The sequence below is a fragment of the Sturnus vulgaris genome, chromosome 1 (assembly GCF_052056855.1).
Source record: "Sturnus vulgaris isolate bStuVul1 chromosome 1, bStuVul1.hap1, whole genome shotgun sequence".
NCBI lineage: Eukaryota > Metazoa > Chordata > Aves > Passeriformes > Sturnidae > Sturnus > Sturnus vulgaris.
Genome location: NC_142243.1, coordinates 49,342,828 through 49,359,270, shown reverse-complemented (window position 1 = coordinate 49,359,270; position 16,443 = coordinate 49,342,828). Strand labels below are relative to the sequence as shown.

The 16,443-nt window shown below is 37.0% G+C and overlaps 1 protein-coding gene across 7 annotated transcripts in view; it reads right to left on the bottom strand.

The window, feature by feature from the left end:
- FBXL2 (F-box and leucine rich repeat protein 2) overlaps window positions 1-16,443 on the bottom strand; it is a 72,795-nt gene that overhangs the window by 18,859 nt on the left and 37,493 nt on the right. For 3 of the 7 annotated variants that reach the window (XR_015804374.1, XR_015804375.1, XM_088166660.1), the window contains exons 4-11: window positions 15,445-15,519; window positions 12,447-12,541; window positions 9,587-9,655; window positions 9,405-9,500; window positions 8,972-9,098; window positions 8,710-8,784; window positions 5,394-5,524; window positions 898-958 (exon numbers count right to left, since the gene is read on the bottom strand). Coding sequence is in view for 5 of the 7 variants with exons in the window: in XM_088166660.1 (XP_088022786.1) it covers window positions 898-958; window positions 5,394-5,524; window positions 8,710-8,784; window positions 8,972-9,098; window positions 9,405-9,500; window positions 9,587-9,655; window positions 12,447-12,541; window positions 15,445-15,519 (729 nt within the window). In the remaining 2 variants the exon portion in view is untranslated. Of the gene's footprint in view, window positions 1-897; window positions 959-5,393; window positions 5,525-8,709; window positions 8,785-8,971; window positions 9,099-9,404; window positions 9,520-9,586; window positions 9,656-12,446; window positions 12,542-15,444; window positions 15,520-16,443 lie in introns of all 7 variants that reach the window. The other 4 variants (XM_088166672.1, XM_088166680.1, XM_088166675.1 and 1 more) reach the window with 2 other exon arrangements.

The following is a 16,443-nucleotide window of genomic DNA, read 5'->3' as shown; positions in this document are numbered from 1 at the left end:
GAAGGAAGCTGCATATCACACCTACACAAACAATTTTCTCAGAGCAACATTCTGAGAGACCCCCAGCAAGCTTTCAGAAGTGCTTTCAATATGTGATCATGACTAATTTCAAGAAAAGAATGTAACCTTGTAACCTTGCAGCAGACCACACAGTGTCAAAGCTCGGTTCAATTCCCAAACTGTTTTTTCCAAGAATAGAAAAAAAAAGTTTAAGAGCAGGTTTGAGGTGATTACCAAGAACCTGAGGATATAGTGCTGGACAATAAGAAAACCACTCTGTTTAACCACTGTGGCTCCAAAAACCCCCACCCTCTTCATTCACATGAAATAGCAGCATAAATCCCATTTACAGAGTATAATTTTTGTGTTCATATTTCCTAACCAGTAAGCACACAAGTCTAACATGAAGCATTTGACACTACCAATATTCTTACTGTACGTATTTACAGCACGAACCAGGGCACAAGTGCTTATAGTTTGTAATGTATAATTTAAGTGTTCTGTAATATAAAGTTATCTTCAGAACAATCTATTATATGCTGATTTTTTGATGTAAATATCACAAAGGCGTGTGCTATCAATATAAGGGAAATTTGGCTAGAATACATAACACGAATTTAGAATTATGTTAAGTGTAATAAATACAATTGAAACAAATGGAAAAAGAGGGGGGAAAAGTGAAAAATGCAATAACAGATGGCAAATTAGACCAAGTTGCAGATCTAAGTATAATGCTGAAATAAAATAGCTTTTTAGTCCCCTCCTCCACTGGCTTCTGGCTTCTTTCTACTTTAATTCTCCTCTTCTCATATTGCTTCCCAGCAGAACTACATCAATTTACAGCTGCTCAGCAACACTGAAACAGGGCGACCTGTAACCTCCTGAAATGACCCTTACCCGTGCAAGAAGGGTAAACCCAGCATCTGTGAGATGTGAACATCGTGCAGCTTCCAAAATCCTGGAAAAGTTTTAAATGTTAAAGAAAAAACATAGAGAAAAACAAATGCACTTGAGATACAAATCTGTCTTCTGCAACTTAAAAGTTCAGAATAGAAAAAGTATGTGTATATATACAAATATACAACCCCCCCTCATTTTTCACCATGATTTGAAATTAAAAAGTAGACTTTTAATCCAGTTTATCAGAAGATTCTGACAGTCACAGAACATTTAGAGGAAAAAATTATAAACAATTAGAGTAATTTTATCCTCTTGTTTCACTAAAAGCATAGTAACCAAGTTTTCTCATGTGTCATCTAAGGAAAAATATGGGAAAATAAACCCTGAGTTAAGGAAAATTCAGATGAAGCCAGCATTTAAAACCTGCTATCTAAACACAGGCTGCTGGGAAGCCACAAAACTGAGGAAGTGCTTAATAGAAATCTCCTCAGAGCCTGTGCATGAAGCACAGTGAAGCAAGTTACCAGAAAGCAAGGAGCTAAAAATCTCAAAGCCCACAGTAAGAACAACAAACTGTACCAACACAACCTTAAAGAAAACGACAGTGTTCTGGAAACAATCCTAACACACTTCTAAGAGGCACTGGGAAGCAGTACTTACAAAATAAAACCCCAAAAGATAAAGTGCCCCAAATAGTACCACTAGTATTCACAACAAGCCTCCACCCCACTAATAATTTGTTGTCTTTGTTTTCTTTGCCCTTTTTTTATTGAACACTTTGCTTTGCAGGTGGAGTGAATATCAAGATGAGTAAGGGGAAACCACATGGGATGAGCAGCACAAACTAAGTGCAACTTACCACAAAACCATGCTTCTATACCAGGGCTGGTGGGGAGGAGGCAGGGAAAGAGGGACAAAAAAACTTTTTGCAGCAATACTGAGAGGCCTCCAGATCCTTCCGCTGGATTAGGAGGTCATTAGAATACTCTCTCTAGAGAGAGAAAGTGCAAAGGAAAAAGCCATACTGGGCTTTTGTGTTTGCATGAACAAATTACAAACCCACTGAAGTACAGGATGTGGGGCTCTGACTGTGACTTTGCTGGATCAGCCTCTTCCAAGCCAAAAGCAAGAGCAACTTGGGCAGCCAAGTTCAGAGCTGAGCAGCCCCATAGGCTTGAAAAGCCACTTTTAAAGTTATAGTCTTCAACAAGGTTCAGAAGTACAAGGGAAACTCAAGCCAAGTATAAGGCAGGCACCTCTTCCCAAGTGGATGGTTCTAATACCTCTGGGACTTACTTTACAGACTCACATTCAGAAATTCTGTGCCCTTCCACAAAGGCAGTTAGCAGCCTATCATAAAATACTCTCAGCTACTCTGAAAATTGCCTGTGATACCAAATAGGAAGGGAAAAACACCACTACTACAAAAACCCCCCATGATTCAGGTCACATTTGTCACCCTTCTAACTCCTTTCATTGATTACTTGCTGCAAAGCCCATCTTATTACACGTCTGACATCAAAGGGGGAGTGGAGAGGGAATGACATCTGCAATGATATCCAAACTAGTGAGGATACTACTTCCTGCACACCCATTTGAAAAGACAACTATAGAAACAGAGGAATAAGAAAACAAAAGATAAGCAGCTCTAGCTTTCCTGAAATGGGGTGTGCAGACAATCAGGGCAGGAGAATGGGGAGTGAGCTGTATACACACACCAATCATCAATCAGACCCCAGAATGAAAAAACAGGTGGGAAGGCACTGGCAGCATGGAAATAATTTTTGCTTTTGTTTTAGTGATTGTGCTTAAATACAGAGGGCTCTTCTTTTTTCCAGTTACATCTGACATGAATTTCCCACCCAGTGATTTGTGAAAAAGTATCTAACATAGGAATTGATGAGGAAAAATGATATCCAAAGCAGACTTTCCACTCTTACGAATAAATGTTCTCCGAGACAGACTCAAAGTTGCTTTCATTGCCTACAGCGGCTTTTTGGGCCTGGAATGTCTCTTCACTCAGTACCTCCCTGCTCCTGTGGAATTAGCAGCCGGTAGTGCTAAAAGGAATATGATCCTAACTTTCACAGCCCCACCCAGAATTAATAGTTCACAGGTACTTTTCTTGACAAGCCTTGCCAAAATATTTATAAGTACTTCGGCATTAAAAAGTGCTAATAAAGAAAAAAAAAAGAGAAGATACCAAGCACCTGAAAGAGCAAATGACAAGACATCTGTACACTGATGTGAGGTAAGAAATATAGCTGAAGGGTCTGCTGAAAACTTGACCTAAGATTTTGTCCAAGGAGATATTAGTCACTGGCAACAGCTGAATCAGGGAAATGCAGCAGTAACATGGAAAGCAGAATAGTAGAACATTCAAGATCCTGAAGTGAGAGTAGCACAGCATAGAAAATACTCAAAAATTTCCTAGCAGGGCCAGCCAGTCCAACAGAGGCAGCAGAATTTTCTCTCACACTCAACAGTGAAATATTCAGAAGGTACAGAACAAGTGTGGAATTACATTTCCCTTTCATTTCCAATATAATTTTTATCAAATACTGTTATAAATTTACTCACCACAATCGGGTAGGTCAATCAACAAGGCAATTTATTAATTCATTGATAAGGAATGGGCAAGAAGCGCTGGGGACGCAGGGAGTCTGCGCTCCACCAACACGTCCGTCCTACCCCTGGTCACTGTCCCTTTTATCGGCAGTTTCTGGTGGGGCTGTGTCATGCCTACTGTGCTGGGGTACAAGCCCGGGCAAGCCCGAACACGTTGACTACCATTCAGGTAGCAGTAACTACAAGTGCCCACCAGGTCTGGACAAGGCTTGAACATGTTGTCAGCTTACACTCCTAGCAAGCAGGTAACAGCAGTAACAAGTCTGTTCATGTCTACACAAGCCTGCGTTTTTCCTTATACATCAAAAGTAGATACAATTCATAATTATAGTGACAAAATAATAAAAATACATGAAAACAAAAAGCCAACAATTTACAGCAAAGTGATTTAAACAAATATAATTAAATCATTAGATTTTCCTGTGTCTCATGTCCATGCTTTACTTTGGGTTTAGTATTTTTGTTTATATTGATCTCATGGTGTATATTTATAATGACACAAATCACTATGTAACATCTCAGAGTACTTTCCATCCTTGATCTCAAAAGTCTAGCTGTAACCAGCTGAATCCTCTGTCCTTCTAACATGCAGTAATCCTCAGCAGTAATCAGTGCAAAGGGTCATCTTCTTTCCCTCTCCTGTTACTCTTTACAGGAGGAGAGAAGCAGACGCCTTCCCCCTAGTGGCTGACAGTTTACCTACCAAAGTCAAAACAATTCCTGCTGCACTTGTACTGCCCTTGGAAAGAGCTGCACAACTGACAGCAGTTTAGACCTCCTTTTATTTCCCATCCGAGATGCTAACTGAGAAAATGAGAGAAATGGTGGGAAAAGACCAGCAGTAACAGCACAGATTTCTAGGGAACACTACTAAGTGTGCCAAAAGGCTGCCAAAACTCCTAATAAACATTAACAAGGACACAAAGGGGACTGTCAGCCTGTAATTGTCTTAAGGACAGATTTTCTACAGTCACAAAAGCTCTTTTTCACCTATTCAGCTAAAGGAACATTGTGTGTCAGCATACGGTATATTGGCATTTGAATGCAGCATCCCCTAATTTTTACAGACTACTCATTCCTCCACTACCTGTGATTTAAGGACAACAAGTTCTGACTCCTGCATGTTCCTGTCGTAAATGGCCATCTGTCATCCAAAAATCTTATATTTTTATTTAATTTACATTACAATCAGAAGTATTACTTCTCTCTACAATGTGTCTCCATAACCAGGGAGCTGCTCTCTATAACTCAGCTTTTAAAGCCCACCATAACATATATGTTTGCCCAAATTACACCAATGTGGAAATTTATATTATTTTAACTGATAAGCCCCTATTGTTCAAAACATCTCTCATAAATATCGGTCCTCAATGCTTGCACACTTTATTTCAGACTTTAAGAACACCAAGCTGTACTGCAGAGCATATTAAAAGCACTTTCATAATAAAATCTTTAAATATAATTATCAGATATGATTTAGCTATTTTTTGTAAGACAAATGAAAACCACCTAAAACCACATCAGATTACAAACATTGCAATACACAACACAATCAGAGATATTTTTAGCTTTTAAAAAAGTAATGGGCTTTCTATCTTCTTTTTTCTTGCTTGTAATTAGTACCTAAAATATTTGGCTATTTAGAACTGAACTGCTGGGTCCAGCACATCTTATTTGTTATATATTAACTCTTCCTTTTCTGAAATACAGTGAACTACGTTAATATGAAGCTACAGAGGACCAGCCCTCAAATTTATGTACTTCTAACTTATGTTTTGGTTGCAAATGCAGCTTATTTTCATAAGTGAATTTCTTAGATCAGGCCAGTAAGAACATGACATAGAACACACTCATGACATACTCACTTCAGCCTTGGACAGTTCAGACCAAGTGCTGTGAGAGAAGCATCTGTCAGGTTGCTACAGCCTGAAACACAGAGTGACTGCAGTCTATGGCATCCTCTACAGATTTTCACAATGCCTTCATCTGAAATTTGCTGCGACACAGAAGAAGGTTGAAGTTACTTCCTTATCAAGTAATCAGCCAAAAATAAAACTCAAGACACTGCTACTGAACTGCTACTGTCACACTGTATATAACCAAGGCAACCTGGATTTTCAACCAAAAAATAGAGTTGTGAAACCACATACAATGATAGCACTGAAGATAATCAACATCTACAACTCCTACTTAATTATGTATTTTTCCACAGATTTTAAGTCCTACTCTAAGACAGTCTGAAGCACAAAGTGAGAGTTGTTTGTTGGTTTTTTCCTCTTTCCCTTTGCTTTTGTTTTATAATTTTTCACAGACCTTTTTTGGTTTTTTTTTTAAGTTGTGCTCACTTCTTATATATTGGTAGGGTCCAGGCCTTTTGTTCCAGTGACTGTGTAAGTTTGTGCAAAAGAGATTTTTAAAGCCCCACAGCAAGGAACCAACCACCTAATTTGCCCTGGAGCAGCAGGACCCAAGGGCAGAATCTTTCACCTTCTTATAATTTTTGAGGCAAGAGTTACAGAGAAACAATTACACATTCTTTACAGAAGGTAAGTGTAAAAGCTGGATTTGCCCTACCTTATTACAGTTGTCTTTAGATGAAAGATTTAACTCAAAAGAGGACTTTTCATTTCTCAAAAATGTTTTGTAGTAGATATTCTGTAAGGAGTAACTCCAAATTTAGCATATGAATAAATTTTCTCTCTGAAACAGGAACTATAAGAAATAGCCCCATTGCAGCTGCACACAAAATAGCAATAGAAACTGGATTACCGTGTGTGTGCAAATACGATTTTGTTTACAAGTCTTCTATTCTGGTAAAAGCTCTCTCTCCTCCTCCTCCTCCTCACACTATGAATTTAATTTTTCTGCTGTATGGAACAGGTTGTTTTATTTCCTGGCTTAATACTCTTGCAATAGTAGCAAAGACCTCCACTGTATTTTTAATAGAAAATACACAGGAGTTGTATAAGCCCCTCATTTGAGTACGCTTTTACAACCATAGTGTATTTCTGATGCTATTACCACAAAAATAACCTTTCCTAGATATAAACAGGATGAGAAATAGCAGTAGCTGAACACAAAGTAGCTGGGCACCTTATGCCCCCCTCCCCGCCCCAGCCCAGGACTTTCTAAAATCAGAAGTTTAGATTTACAACTAGTTCAGTCAAAGTATTATCAGCAGAAAACTAGAAGTTTTCTTTTTGGGGATCCAGAAGAATTTGCATAATCTACAGGTAAGAAGACAGGTTTTGGAGTTTTGTCCAAATCAGCCAGGTATTTCTGGATTTGATTCTCCAAAACCATGTTATTTTCTGGAACTGCTCTCCTTCCTTTAAGAAATACTAATGACACTGTTATTGGGAAAAGGGACTGCTTTGAAGGCAAAGAACTATGTAAATTTTATGCCGCTGTAAAAAGCCCTCAAGTCATATATGAAAATTTTCCACTCTGAAGTTGCTGTGATTTCAATGCCCATATCACTGCCAGGAAAGAGAAGTGTTTGAAAAATGCCTGCAAGTCCCGGCAACTTTCTCTAAAGATGGTACCTTTCAGATGTGTGATTTCCAAAGCTAATACAAGTTCATTCCATAGCCGCTGGAGCTGGCCTGGCATTTTACAGGGGCCATAAAACAGAGTCACTAGAACTAAAGTGGGGGTCATATAAAGCACAAGGACACCTGCTGTGTAAAAATCCCTCATATGGAGCTTCTGGAAGCATGTGTCCAAGCCAGAGCAAGCAGGACACACCTTCAGTGAAATACAGCTTTAAAGCACATGAAATTAGGTAGGGCACACAGACTAGCAACTCAAAAAAACTCAAAGGAAAGAATATTTTCCCTCGGGAGGTTTGTTTTGTTTGTGCTACATAACAACAGACATCCTGACCAAGGGAAAGCTCTGGTGCACTTCTGTGCCAATGCCACTGTTAAGCAGGAGAGATAGGAACTGATTATCATCAGAGCTCTTGAGATCCTTCCACAAAAATAGTCAGGAAAGGCTGGCCTTGATATATCTCATTAGTCTTAGGCAAAACTCAACAGAAAAAGGACTTGTGAGAGGACAGAAAAAGAAAGAGTAAAAGAGGAGGCAATTACGTACTGACTTTATTTAAGTGTTGTTCAAAAGAAGGAACTTCCCTTCACTGCCATTATCTTTAAGTGTCCGGCTTCAGTGGGCACCTACATTCAGACTGAAAAATTCTCTTTCACTAAACATCTGGATCATGGAAGCTCAAGTTTTGTATTCATATTGTTCTTATTTTCTGCAATTTTAATGTAACTTTTAATAATCCCTAAAACTCAAAAACATTCAACACTTTAAAGACATCTATTAGGTTAAATATTAACAAAAAATGATTCCATGCCACATTCATTCTGGAATAAGCTGTAAAACAGATTCGAAAGTTTTACAGGTTTTTATGATACCTTCTAGCAATAAAACTAGAAAACGTTTCAAAACCAAACAAAAATATAATTTCATTATTCAACTCTGCATGACTGAAACACTAATTCACTAATTTATTTCAATATCTTTTAAGGCTTATTTTCAGGGAAACAGTGACTTAGATATATTTAAAATCTAAAAGGCGGCCTTTCCCATTCCTGAAAAGTCACATCAGAAACAATGAAAAAGCCAATATAAACCACAGCAAAGAAAATTTGTGTTCTCTAAGTTGAACTAAAAGTACATGAATGATTCACAGTCATTTCATTACGAATGAATGTGTTCTCCATTAATATTGGAAAGGCATGCCCTTCTGTCACTTAAGACAGTTCTGAATCATCTTCAGTTATGCCATTATGTTTTACTCTCTATTATGTAGCCCAGAACATGACTTCTGCTAAATTAGAAACATTAGAATTATGAATAGACCAAAATGCTACACAGTTAATGAAATTTGAATGAATGCAGTTAATTCTTACTCTAGAGCTTACCAGTTAAAAGATGTAATGAGGGGGAAAAAAATAACCCAACACTTCAGTCAAAACTCAGCTGTAGAAAAAACCAGCTCATTTAAAGCCACTATTCCACACAAAATCCTGTAAACTGCAGAAATGTACTATCTTATTTAAGTGTTATGAAGTGTTTAATGGATTGATCTGATAGCAGATCAATTCATTAGCATTCAAAAATGATTTCTGATTTTTAGAGAATGTACCTTTGGAAGCTTCAAATACTTACTGTACACGATTGCAAATTCAGGATTACAAGCTCATGACAGTGATTTTGAATGTGTTTCAATGCTTCATCTTCTAACTGTATTTAGTAATTAAATTAGACATAGGAAAAGAAACAATAAATTAAAAGTACAGCAAAGCAGACCAACACATTTTGCAATATTGAACAAAATACTATAACAAAAATGTCATTTTTTAATTCATGGAGATTTCAAAAACTCAAAATAAAATTTTATTCCTAAAGGATCACCCAAGCAATTATGTACCTGTGTGCAACCTCTAAGAAATAGAGCTTTTAGTCCACTACACCCTTTCACCAGTGCTTCAATACCATCCTTCGTAATCTGATCACACCAGGAAAGATTCAAATGTTCCAGATTTCTGCAACCCTCACTGGGAGAATTAAAAAAATACATAAAGTTAAATCCATCCTTCAAATAGTCATAACAGTGGGAAACCCAAATCAAACACACTGTTAGAAATTAATGATAGCCAGTGGACTGTGCCAGGCCTCCACAGAAAAGTCATGACAAAAGACCATACACAAGCACCACAGTCTACAACTCAGAAGTCTTAGATATAGAATACAGCCAGGACTGATTCACAGTATAAAGGTTCAGCATCAATTTTTAAATTTTATTAAATGCTGAACAGCTCTTTAAACACTTTTCTTTAACACAGAACACTTTATCTTCTTACCTTAAGCCTTTTAAAGAACTGTTTGTGATGGCCACGCAGGATGTTAGATCCAGATGTTTCAGCTTGGAACAGAATTTGCTAAGACTGTAACACGTGCTGCAAAACAGCAGACACACTAAAAATACCTTCAGCTACTTCTTTTTCCAAATTTTATCATCAATCAAAAAACCTCTTTGACTTACCTGTCAGTGATTTTTGTGCACCCATTCAGATTTAAGTGCTCAATGTTTCTGCAATTCTGTGCAAAGGTCCTAAAACAGCAACAAAAAGGTTAGTATAGTGTCCTGAGTGCAATGCAGTCACTAGAGCGCACTCTGTCCTATACCTCCTCCCACCTTGATCAAAAAGCCTGATCTTCAAGCCACAGAGTATGCCTCAAATACATTTGTCTCAGTGGTTGCTTTTTCTTTTTTCTACTGCAAGTTTCATGTCTTAGGCAAGTGCTATTTCTCTCTCAAACACCACTTGGGCAAGGTGGTTACTTCTGTCATATATAAGCCAGAACTTGCTTCAAATACGGTAACAAAAAACTCAAAAGGCATAAACAGAAAGCTTCAAGTGTTACATCAGTTAAAACATTAGGCTTCTGGGGAGAATTTTCATGTATCGCATGACTGAAGCCTTTGCAAGTCTTAACAAGGAGCTTGCTCCCCAGCAAATTGAAAGGGACATACCTGGTGCAATATCGAAGTGTGACCTAAGCCTATTGAACTACCATTGGAAAGCCCTGTAGGCTGCAAATTGCTTCTTTATTATTTTAAGAATTAGAAAGCATCAGTGTGCACTACTGGGTATGAATTTTAAGGATGATTGGAGCTATTATACTGCTGAGAACCTATATGTATCATTATACTAATTACCCTGAAGAAATACATAAACTTTATTTTCATCTGAGCAAAGTAATATTTACAGCTACATTGCATTTCAGAACACTGTTTTTATGCCAATGTTTCCTTCAACTGCATGGATTTTATTGGTAGTAGGGAAGTAAACACAAAACCAGTTTTGTACGGAAGCTTGTCCTGGTTAACAGATCTGACTACATGAGCAGCTAGTAACATCTTCTGGCTCTTCAGTGTGGATTGAAAACAATGGAAAAAAGCCCCATCAAGGAGTTATACTGGTGAGAGTTTCCACTTGTATTCTTGTCCTGGGGTACAATGCAAAAATGTGTATTCTATCACCATCTGTTAAAATGTGGGAGGGGTGGCGATCCTTATCTCTGTGGGAGATATCCTCTGATGATCTGATAAGATCGGGGGATGATCATCATTATCTTTTCACAACCCATCCTTCCTCCAGAAGATATATTCCATTAATGGGCCATTAAGTCCTACTGTGTGACTGATAAGATTACATCATCCCATTGGGAGATGCCCCAGCCAGGGGCAGGAGCCAAGCCTTTCCTACCTAGATAAAAATCTGGGGTTTGGGACGCGAAGGCAGTCCTTTCCACTGGATCCCAGAGGAAAGTCGGACCTTTTCCACATTATCTCTGGATCTTCGGAGGAAAACTGCACCTTCTACAGGAGCACTGCTTCAACGGAACCACATCTGTCATCCAGGAGGACTGCAGCCACCATTTATACGGACTGCTACCAACACCCTGACTGACAGGGTGTCAGGTTGTATTTCTGACTGTGTTGGTGGTTGTTTCTTTTATATTATTGCATGTATTTTATTTTTTCTCTTTTCTCCTATTAAATTGTATTACTGACTTGGAGTCTCGCACTGGTTTTACTTTCAAACCAACACAATTCTCAAAACAGCTATTCCAAAATTCATATACTGGAGGGAGATTAACAATCAAGACACTCTTCAAATCACTTGTAAAGATGTTACACTTTGAAGGAACAGCAAACTGCCTCTGAGATTCAAGCATGGGGCATGTCCTGACAGACCTGCCACAAGCATTCAGTGGTTACATGGCCAATACCTACATCAGTAATTGGCTATTTTACTCAAAAGTTGATGTAGAAGAAGGATAAATATAGAAATTAGTGTCACTCACAAAACTAATTGACCTGGAAACAACTCAACACAAATAGCCTTGTAGGAAAAATCACTTTCAGAATGAGTATCTGAAAATTAATACTGCATGAATTTACTCTAGAGACAAAAGGTAATGAATTGAATTTAGTTATAAATGTTAGGAATAGCTAAAGGTCATACAACACTAATTTAATGCCCATTGCTTGACAAAATCTTTTTGCTTATATTTTCCACTTGAGAATGGCCACATTACATCAGACTGAACACCATCCAGCCCAGGCTCAGGGAGAAAGGAGGAAAGCATAAGTGCAAAAAAACCAGACCCCAAGCCTTCCTCCAAATGTTCTTTGAGCCCTAAATCACGTGTGGTTTGGGACCCGTCAGCTGGAGGAAGAATCTTTGGGTTTAAATATTCACAGAAATAACCAGAGGAACCTGGCTAAACAGCTTGCATTGAAAAAAGCTTATATGTAGTCAAACATTCCTCTGGGGACGAACTGCACAGTTCAGTTCATATACTGTGTGAAAGAAGGGTCACTGTCCTCTCTAGAGCCTCCCAAGGTGTTCCTGTTGTCTGCCTGCTCTTATATTTAGACTAAGAAAGAGAATCTCAGATATTTTTTTTATTTTGTAGGCACTTAATTCTATCAGTTTTTATCCTTCCTCCTATTGCTAGGGTCACCTCTTGTTCAGACTATACAACAAACCATAAAATAACGACTAATCTTGATACTCTGATTATTGAAGGAAGCCAGAGTATAGTCTGAAAACATTTTAACCACTTGAAAATGGAGCAATATCAATGTAATCCTAATGGAAGAAAAAGACACAGCTTTCATTTCTTAGTTCATTTCTAGAATATAACAGAAGCTACATTTTGATCTCAAACTGGTGACACATTTAGTTAACATTAAGGTAGTTAGTACTTACCCAAATATCCCATTTTGGTCATCAGTCAGGACCAGAAATACAAAAAGATATAACTAATCTAATTGCATTTGATATGCACATTAGGAAACAAGTGATGTCTTAATCAAAAATTTTACTTACTTTAAAGAGGAGTCTCCAACACCAAGACATCCTCTCAGACTAAGCTGTCTCAGGAACCCACCACACCTTTTTGATATATTTTCCACAACACGACCCTTAAACCAAATAAAAGGAAGATTTAGCTGAGTTTTATTCTAATACAATATTCTAACCAAATTTAAAATCTCAGGAGTTAAGACTAGCCTCAGCTATACCCCACTAGAACAACTCTGAACTTTTGCTACTTTAAGATAGAACAGTTACCCGTTGAGAATCTCCACTCAAATTCAGATGCTATTCAATTCAATCTTTAATTCTCTCTTCCTTCATTCAGTCACACACAGCTGAACTTTTTGTCACAGCAAAAGACTAAGCATTAAGACTACTAAAATAAGTTTCAAATTTTCTAAGATCTGGAGGGAAATGCCTCAGAGGTGGAATGGAAGGCTTGGCCACTTCTCAAGGGTCCCAGTCACCCCCCTACAGCACGTAAATTGAAATTGCCCACAGAGAACTGCATAGGCCAGTACATCACAACAGCCTCCAGTAAATCCCTGTTTTAAAGCTCCTGCCATTGGGATGCTTGCAACTAAAAGGTGCCAAATACCTTGATGGGAGCAGAAACAACAGGACTAATAGCTAACAGGAATGTGCATTTTTTTTATCTCCCTTTATTTTTTGGAAGACTAAATATGTATAGAATTACAGGTCAGTGGATTTTTTTGTTGTCATGTTGTTACATTTTATTGTCCTTCTCTAATACTAGTGTCCTGGCCATCACTATGGGAAAATAATTTCTTATCAGAGCTTGTTTCTTGGTCCATAAGTAACATTGCTTATCTTATCACTCTGAAGAATTTACACCAAAACAAAGAAACTGAAAATCATATATTTTTTAAAGCTTTTCAATTAATCAATATTAGTTCTCAGCAAAGGCCAAATACCTTTACTGTAAGGATAAATTCTTCAATGAATAACATATAATACAAGTTCAATTTACATTGCAGAAAAACGCCAAATCCTAAAGAATTATTCAAAGAAAATACAAACAAATAGTAAGTTTTCCCAAACCCATCTATTTCTTTAATCACATAAAACCTCCCAAAAACCAGCATACTAAAGAAGACAACTTTAGTGCATTCAAAAGCAAAAAGTTTGAATAGTTTGTCACTCAAAAAACCTAGTTTTTCGACCTACCCCAGCTTACAATTGGTTCCATATACCAAGAAATCCCAAGGTACATTTAAATTCAAGACCACATATTTTTGATATAAAAGAAAAACTTTTTATTAGGTCGTTCCCCCCACACACTTTATTCTCTACCATGTGAAGTCTTAAATATAGTAAATTTCACAAAACCTAATTTTTCATAATTTGATATTCTCAGATCAAGTAGTGACTGAAAAAATCACCAAACAGCACGATGTTCAAATGAGCACAAAGTTGTCAAATACAATTGGGTGCTTTTACCTGTCCTAAACTCACAGACAAAAAAAAAATACGTTACTAAAACAGCTAAACAGAATTTTTAGACACCAAATGTGAAACTATTATGTTGAAGAACTGATTTGTGTAATAATTTCTTGTTGAATACACTTTTATGAGTAAATTTAAGGGGTATATATTAGAAATGTACTTAATTATAGTATACTGAAGTAACTGAATTGCTCCAAACCACAATAGCTTTTATAGCAAAAGAAGATCACAACTTAGTTTCACTCCTTCTCCTGAATCCCATGCTACAAATATCTCAACATCTTAGAGGGCAACACCACTAGGTAAAATGACAAAACATTATGACAAAAATATAGAAAACTTGAAAATACAATACTGTGTTTCTAAATACCAAAATGATTGCAAACACAGAAAAGGCCTATCAACAGGAAGGACTGCCAACCTGTGGGGTTTTACTTTATTTCTTACTAAATGATGAACACAAAATTTTTAAAGGCAACTGAAAACGTGACATTAAAGTACCAAGTCTTCTTCGACACCTTTAGATTGAGGCAGATGCCAAAAATCTTTCTCCTACATCTGCAAGATCCTCTTGTTTAAGATGAGTAGAGCACAGGACTTGGCAATACAGTTTTAAAAGAGGAGTGAAAAAAATTTACCCTCTATGTTCCTGTAAAGCTTTAGGAACAGTTTGTACCATGATTAGCAAAATAGAGCAAATGAAACACATCTGGATTTTATTCATGAAACTAAGAAGCTAAAACATAAAATGCAGAAGCAAATCTATTATTGTAGCCTACATCTAATTTGTATCAAACAACAAATAATAAACCAGTTCATACTGAATCAAGAAATTGTTGTTCCCCACTCATTTTTCTCTTCATTTTCAGATGTCATATTTTTTTAGTTATGTACATCTATGATAGCATTAATGCAGATGCTTTTCTTACAGAAAACAAGTCTGCCCTAAAATCTTTCATTATATACTGGAAATTACTTCACAGTTACCTGCATTTCACACGAAGTTCAAACCTTATAAAACAAATGGTCATAAAATGGTAATTAGATACACACCAAATCAAATGTAGGCAAGTCCGCAGTAAGGAAGGTTGTCCAGCATTTTAGTGCTTCAATCTCCAAATCCTATAGCCAAGTGTCCAGTGAGCTTCCAGCACTAGATGGCCCCCTCATAGAGGAATTTGGGACTAGCAAAACTATCCTCTAGGTTGTAAAAGTGATTCCAAGAATCTCACTCCATCCAGAGGCAATGTTTACACCTTTCCTTTCTGGAAATGAGCAGGCTTTAATTTCTATATGCAGAGCCCTATATGTATATGATATATGAAAATCATCTGATACACAGCTGGCAACCAAAACTGAAACAGACATCCAGAAAAAAAAATACAGAGTTATTTTTCATTTGTTCCTTCACATATTATTTTCTTGAACTTAGTCTTTAAAATGTGTGAAAACAAGCACAGTATGTGGGGTACTCAAAATGGGCTATGCTCTTAAACATCTCCATAGGAATGGAAAATACCCTAAAAACAAAAAAGACACTAACCTCTATATCCGTTTGGAAGTTAAAGAGGTCTATTCTTTGCCAATTGCTTCCATCCAGGGCTAAAACATTCCACGCCTACACAAAACAAATGCAGCTTGTTTATTTATTACCTCTACTGCCCACTCCCTTCATTTTCCTCTCAGTAATGCAAATATTACAAACTTGACAAATTTCAGGCAGCACTTATTAAAAATTGTAGGCATTAGTACTCATACAGTACGAAGTAGCTAAAAACACAGAATTTGTAGAAATTAATCTCAAATCTCCTAAATGGATTACATTTCAAAGGTTAACTTGTGGCTACAAAACATATGGGAAAGTAAGATATTAAATGCTAAGCATATACACAGAAAGAATTAACTCCCGATTCTTAAAAAGCTTTTTTTAAGTTTTCTAATAACTTACTTTCACTAGATCTAAATAGAAAAATAGGAGCTGCAGATGAGATTCCTTTCAGTAAAACCACAGTTCCTCAACCTCACTAGTTACTATTCTGAGAAAAGAGAAACCTTTCAGAAAACTGCTGACTTTCCACTATTGGGACCAGGCCTGTCCTTTACATATGCTAAGTTGTATGTACTTGTTTGAGAACTTGTCCTTCACTGTTGAAGCAGTAGTTGTTCAAAGTAAAGCAAAATTTAAAAGCCAGAGAAACACAGATATGTGCAGAAAATGAGAAAAATAAAAGAATACTGCATGCAGCTGCCAGGTAGTTTCAGAGAAAGATACAATTTATTCAATCACTTTGGTTTTCTTAAGCAGTTTTGTAGGTTTTAGATGAAACCTGATACTACCTGACTCACAAGACTTACTGAAGTTGCAGGACAGGGTGATAGGTAAAGAATGAAATAATTACACACTTTATACATTAAAATAAGCAACCAACTAATTAAACCCCAAACCAAACCCATCTGTAAGAGAAGGAAGAAAAATATGAAATGAAGTTCATTCCTGTTGTATGCATTGTACGCAGTTGATGTAGAAACAGAGTATTATTCA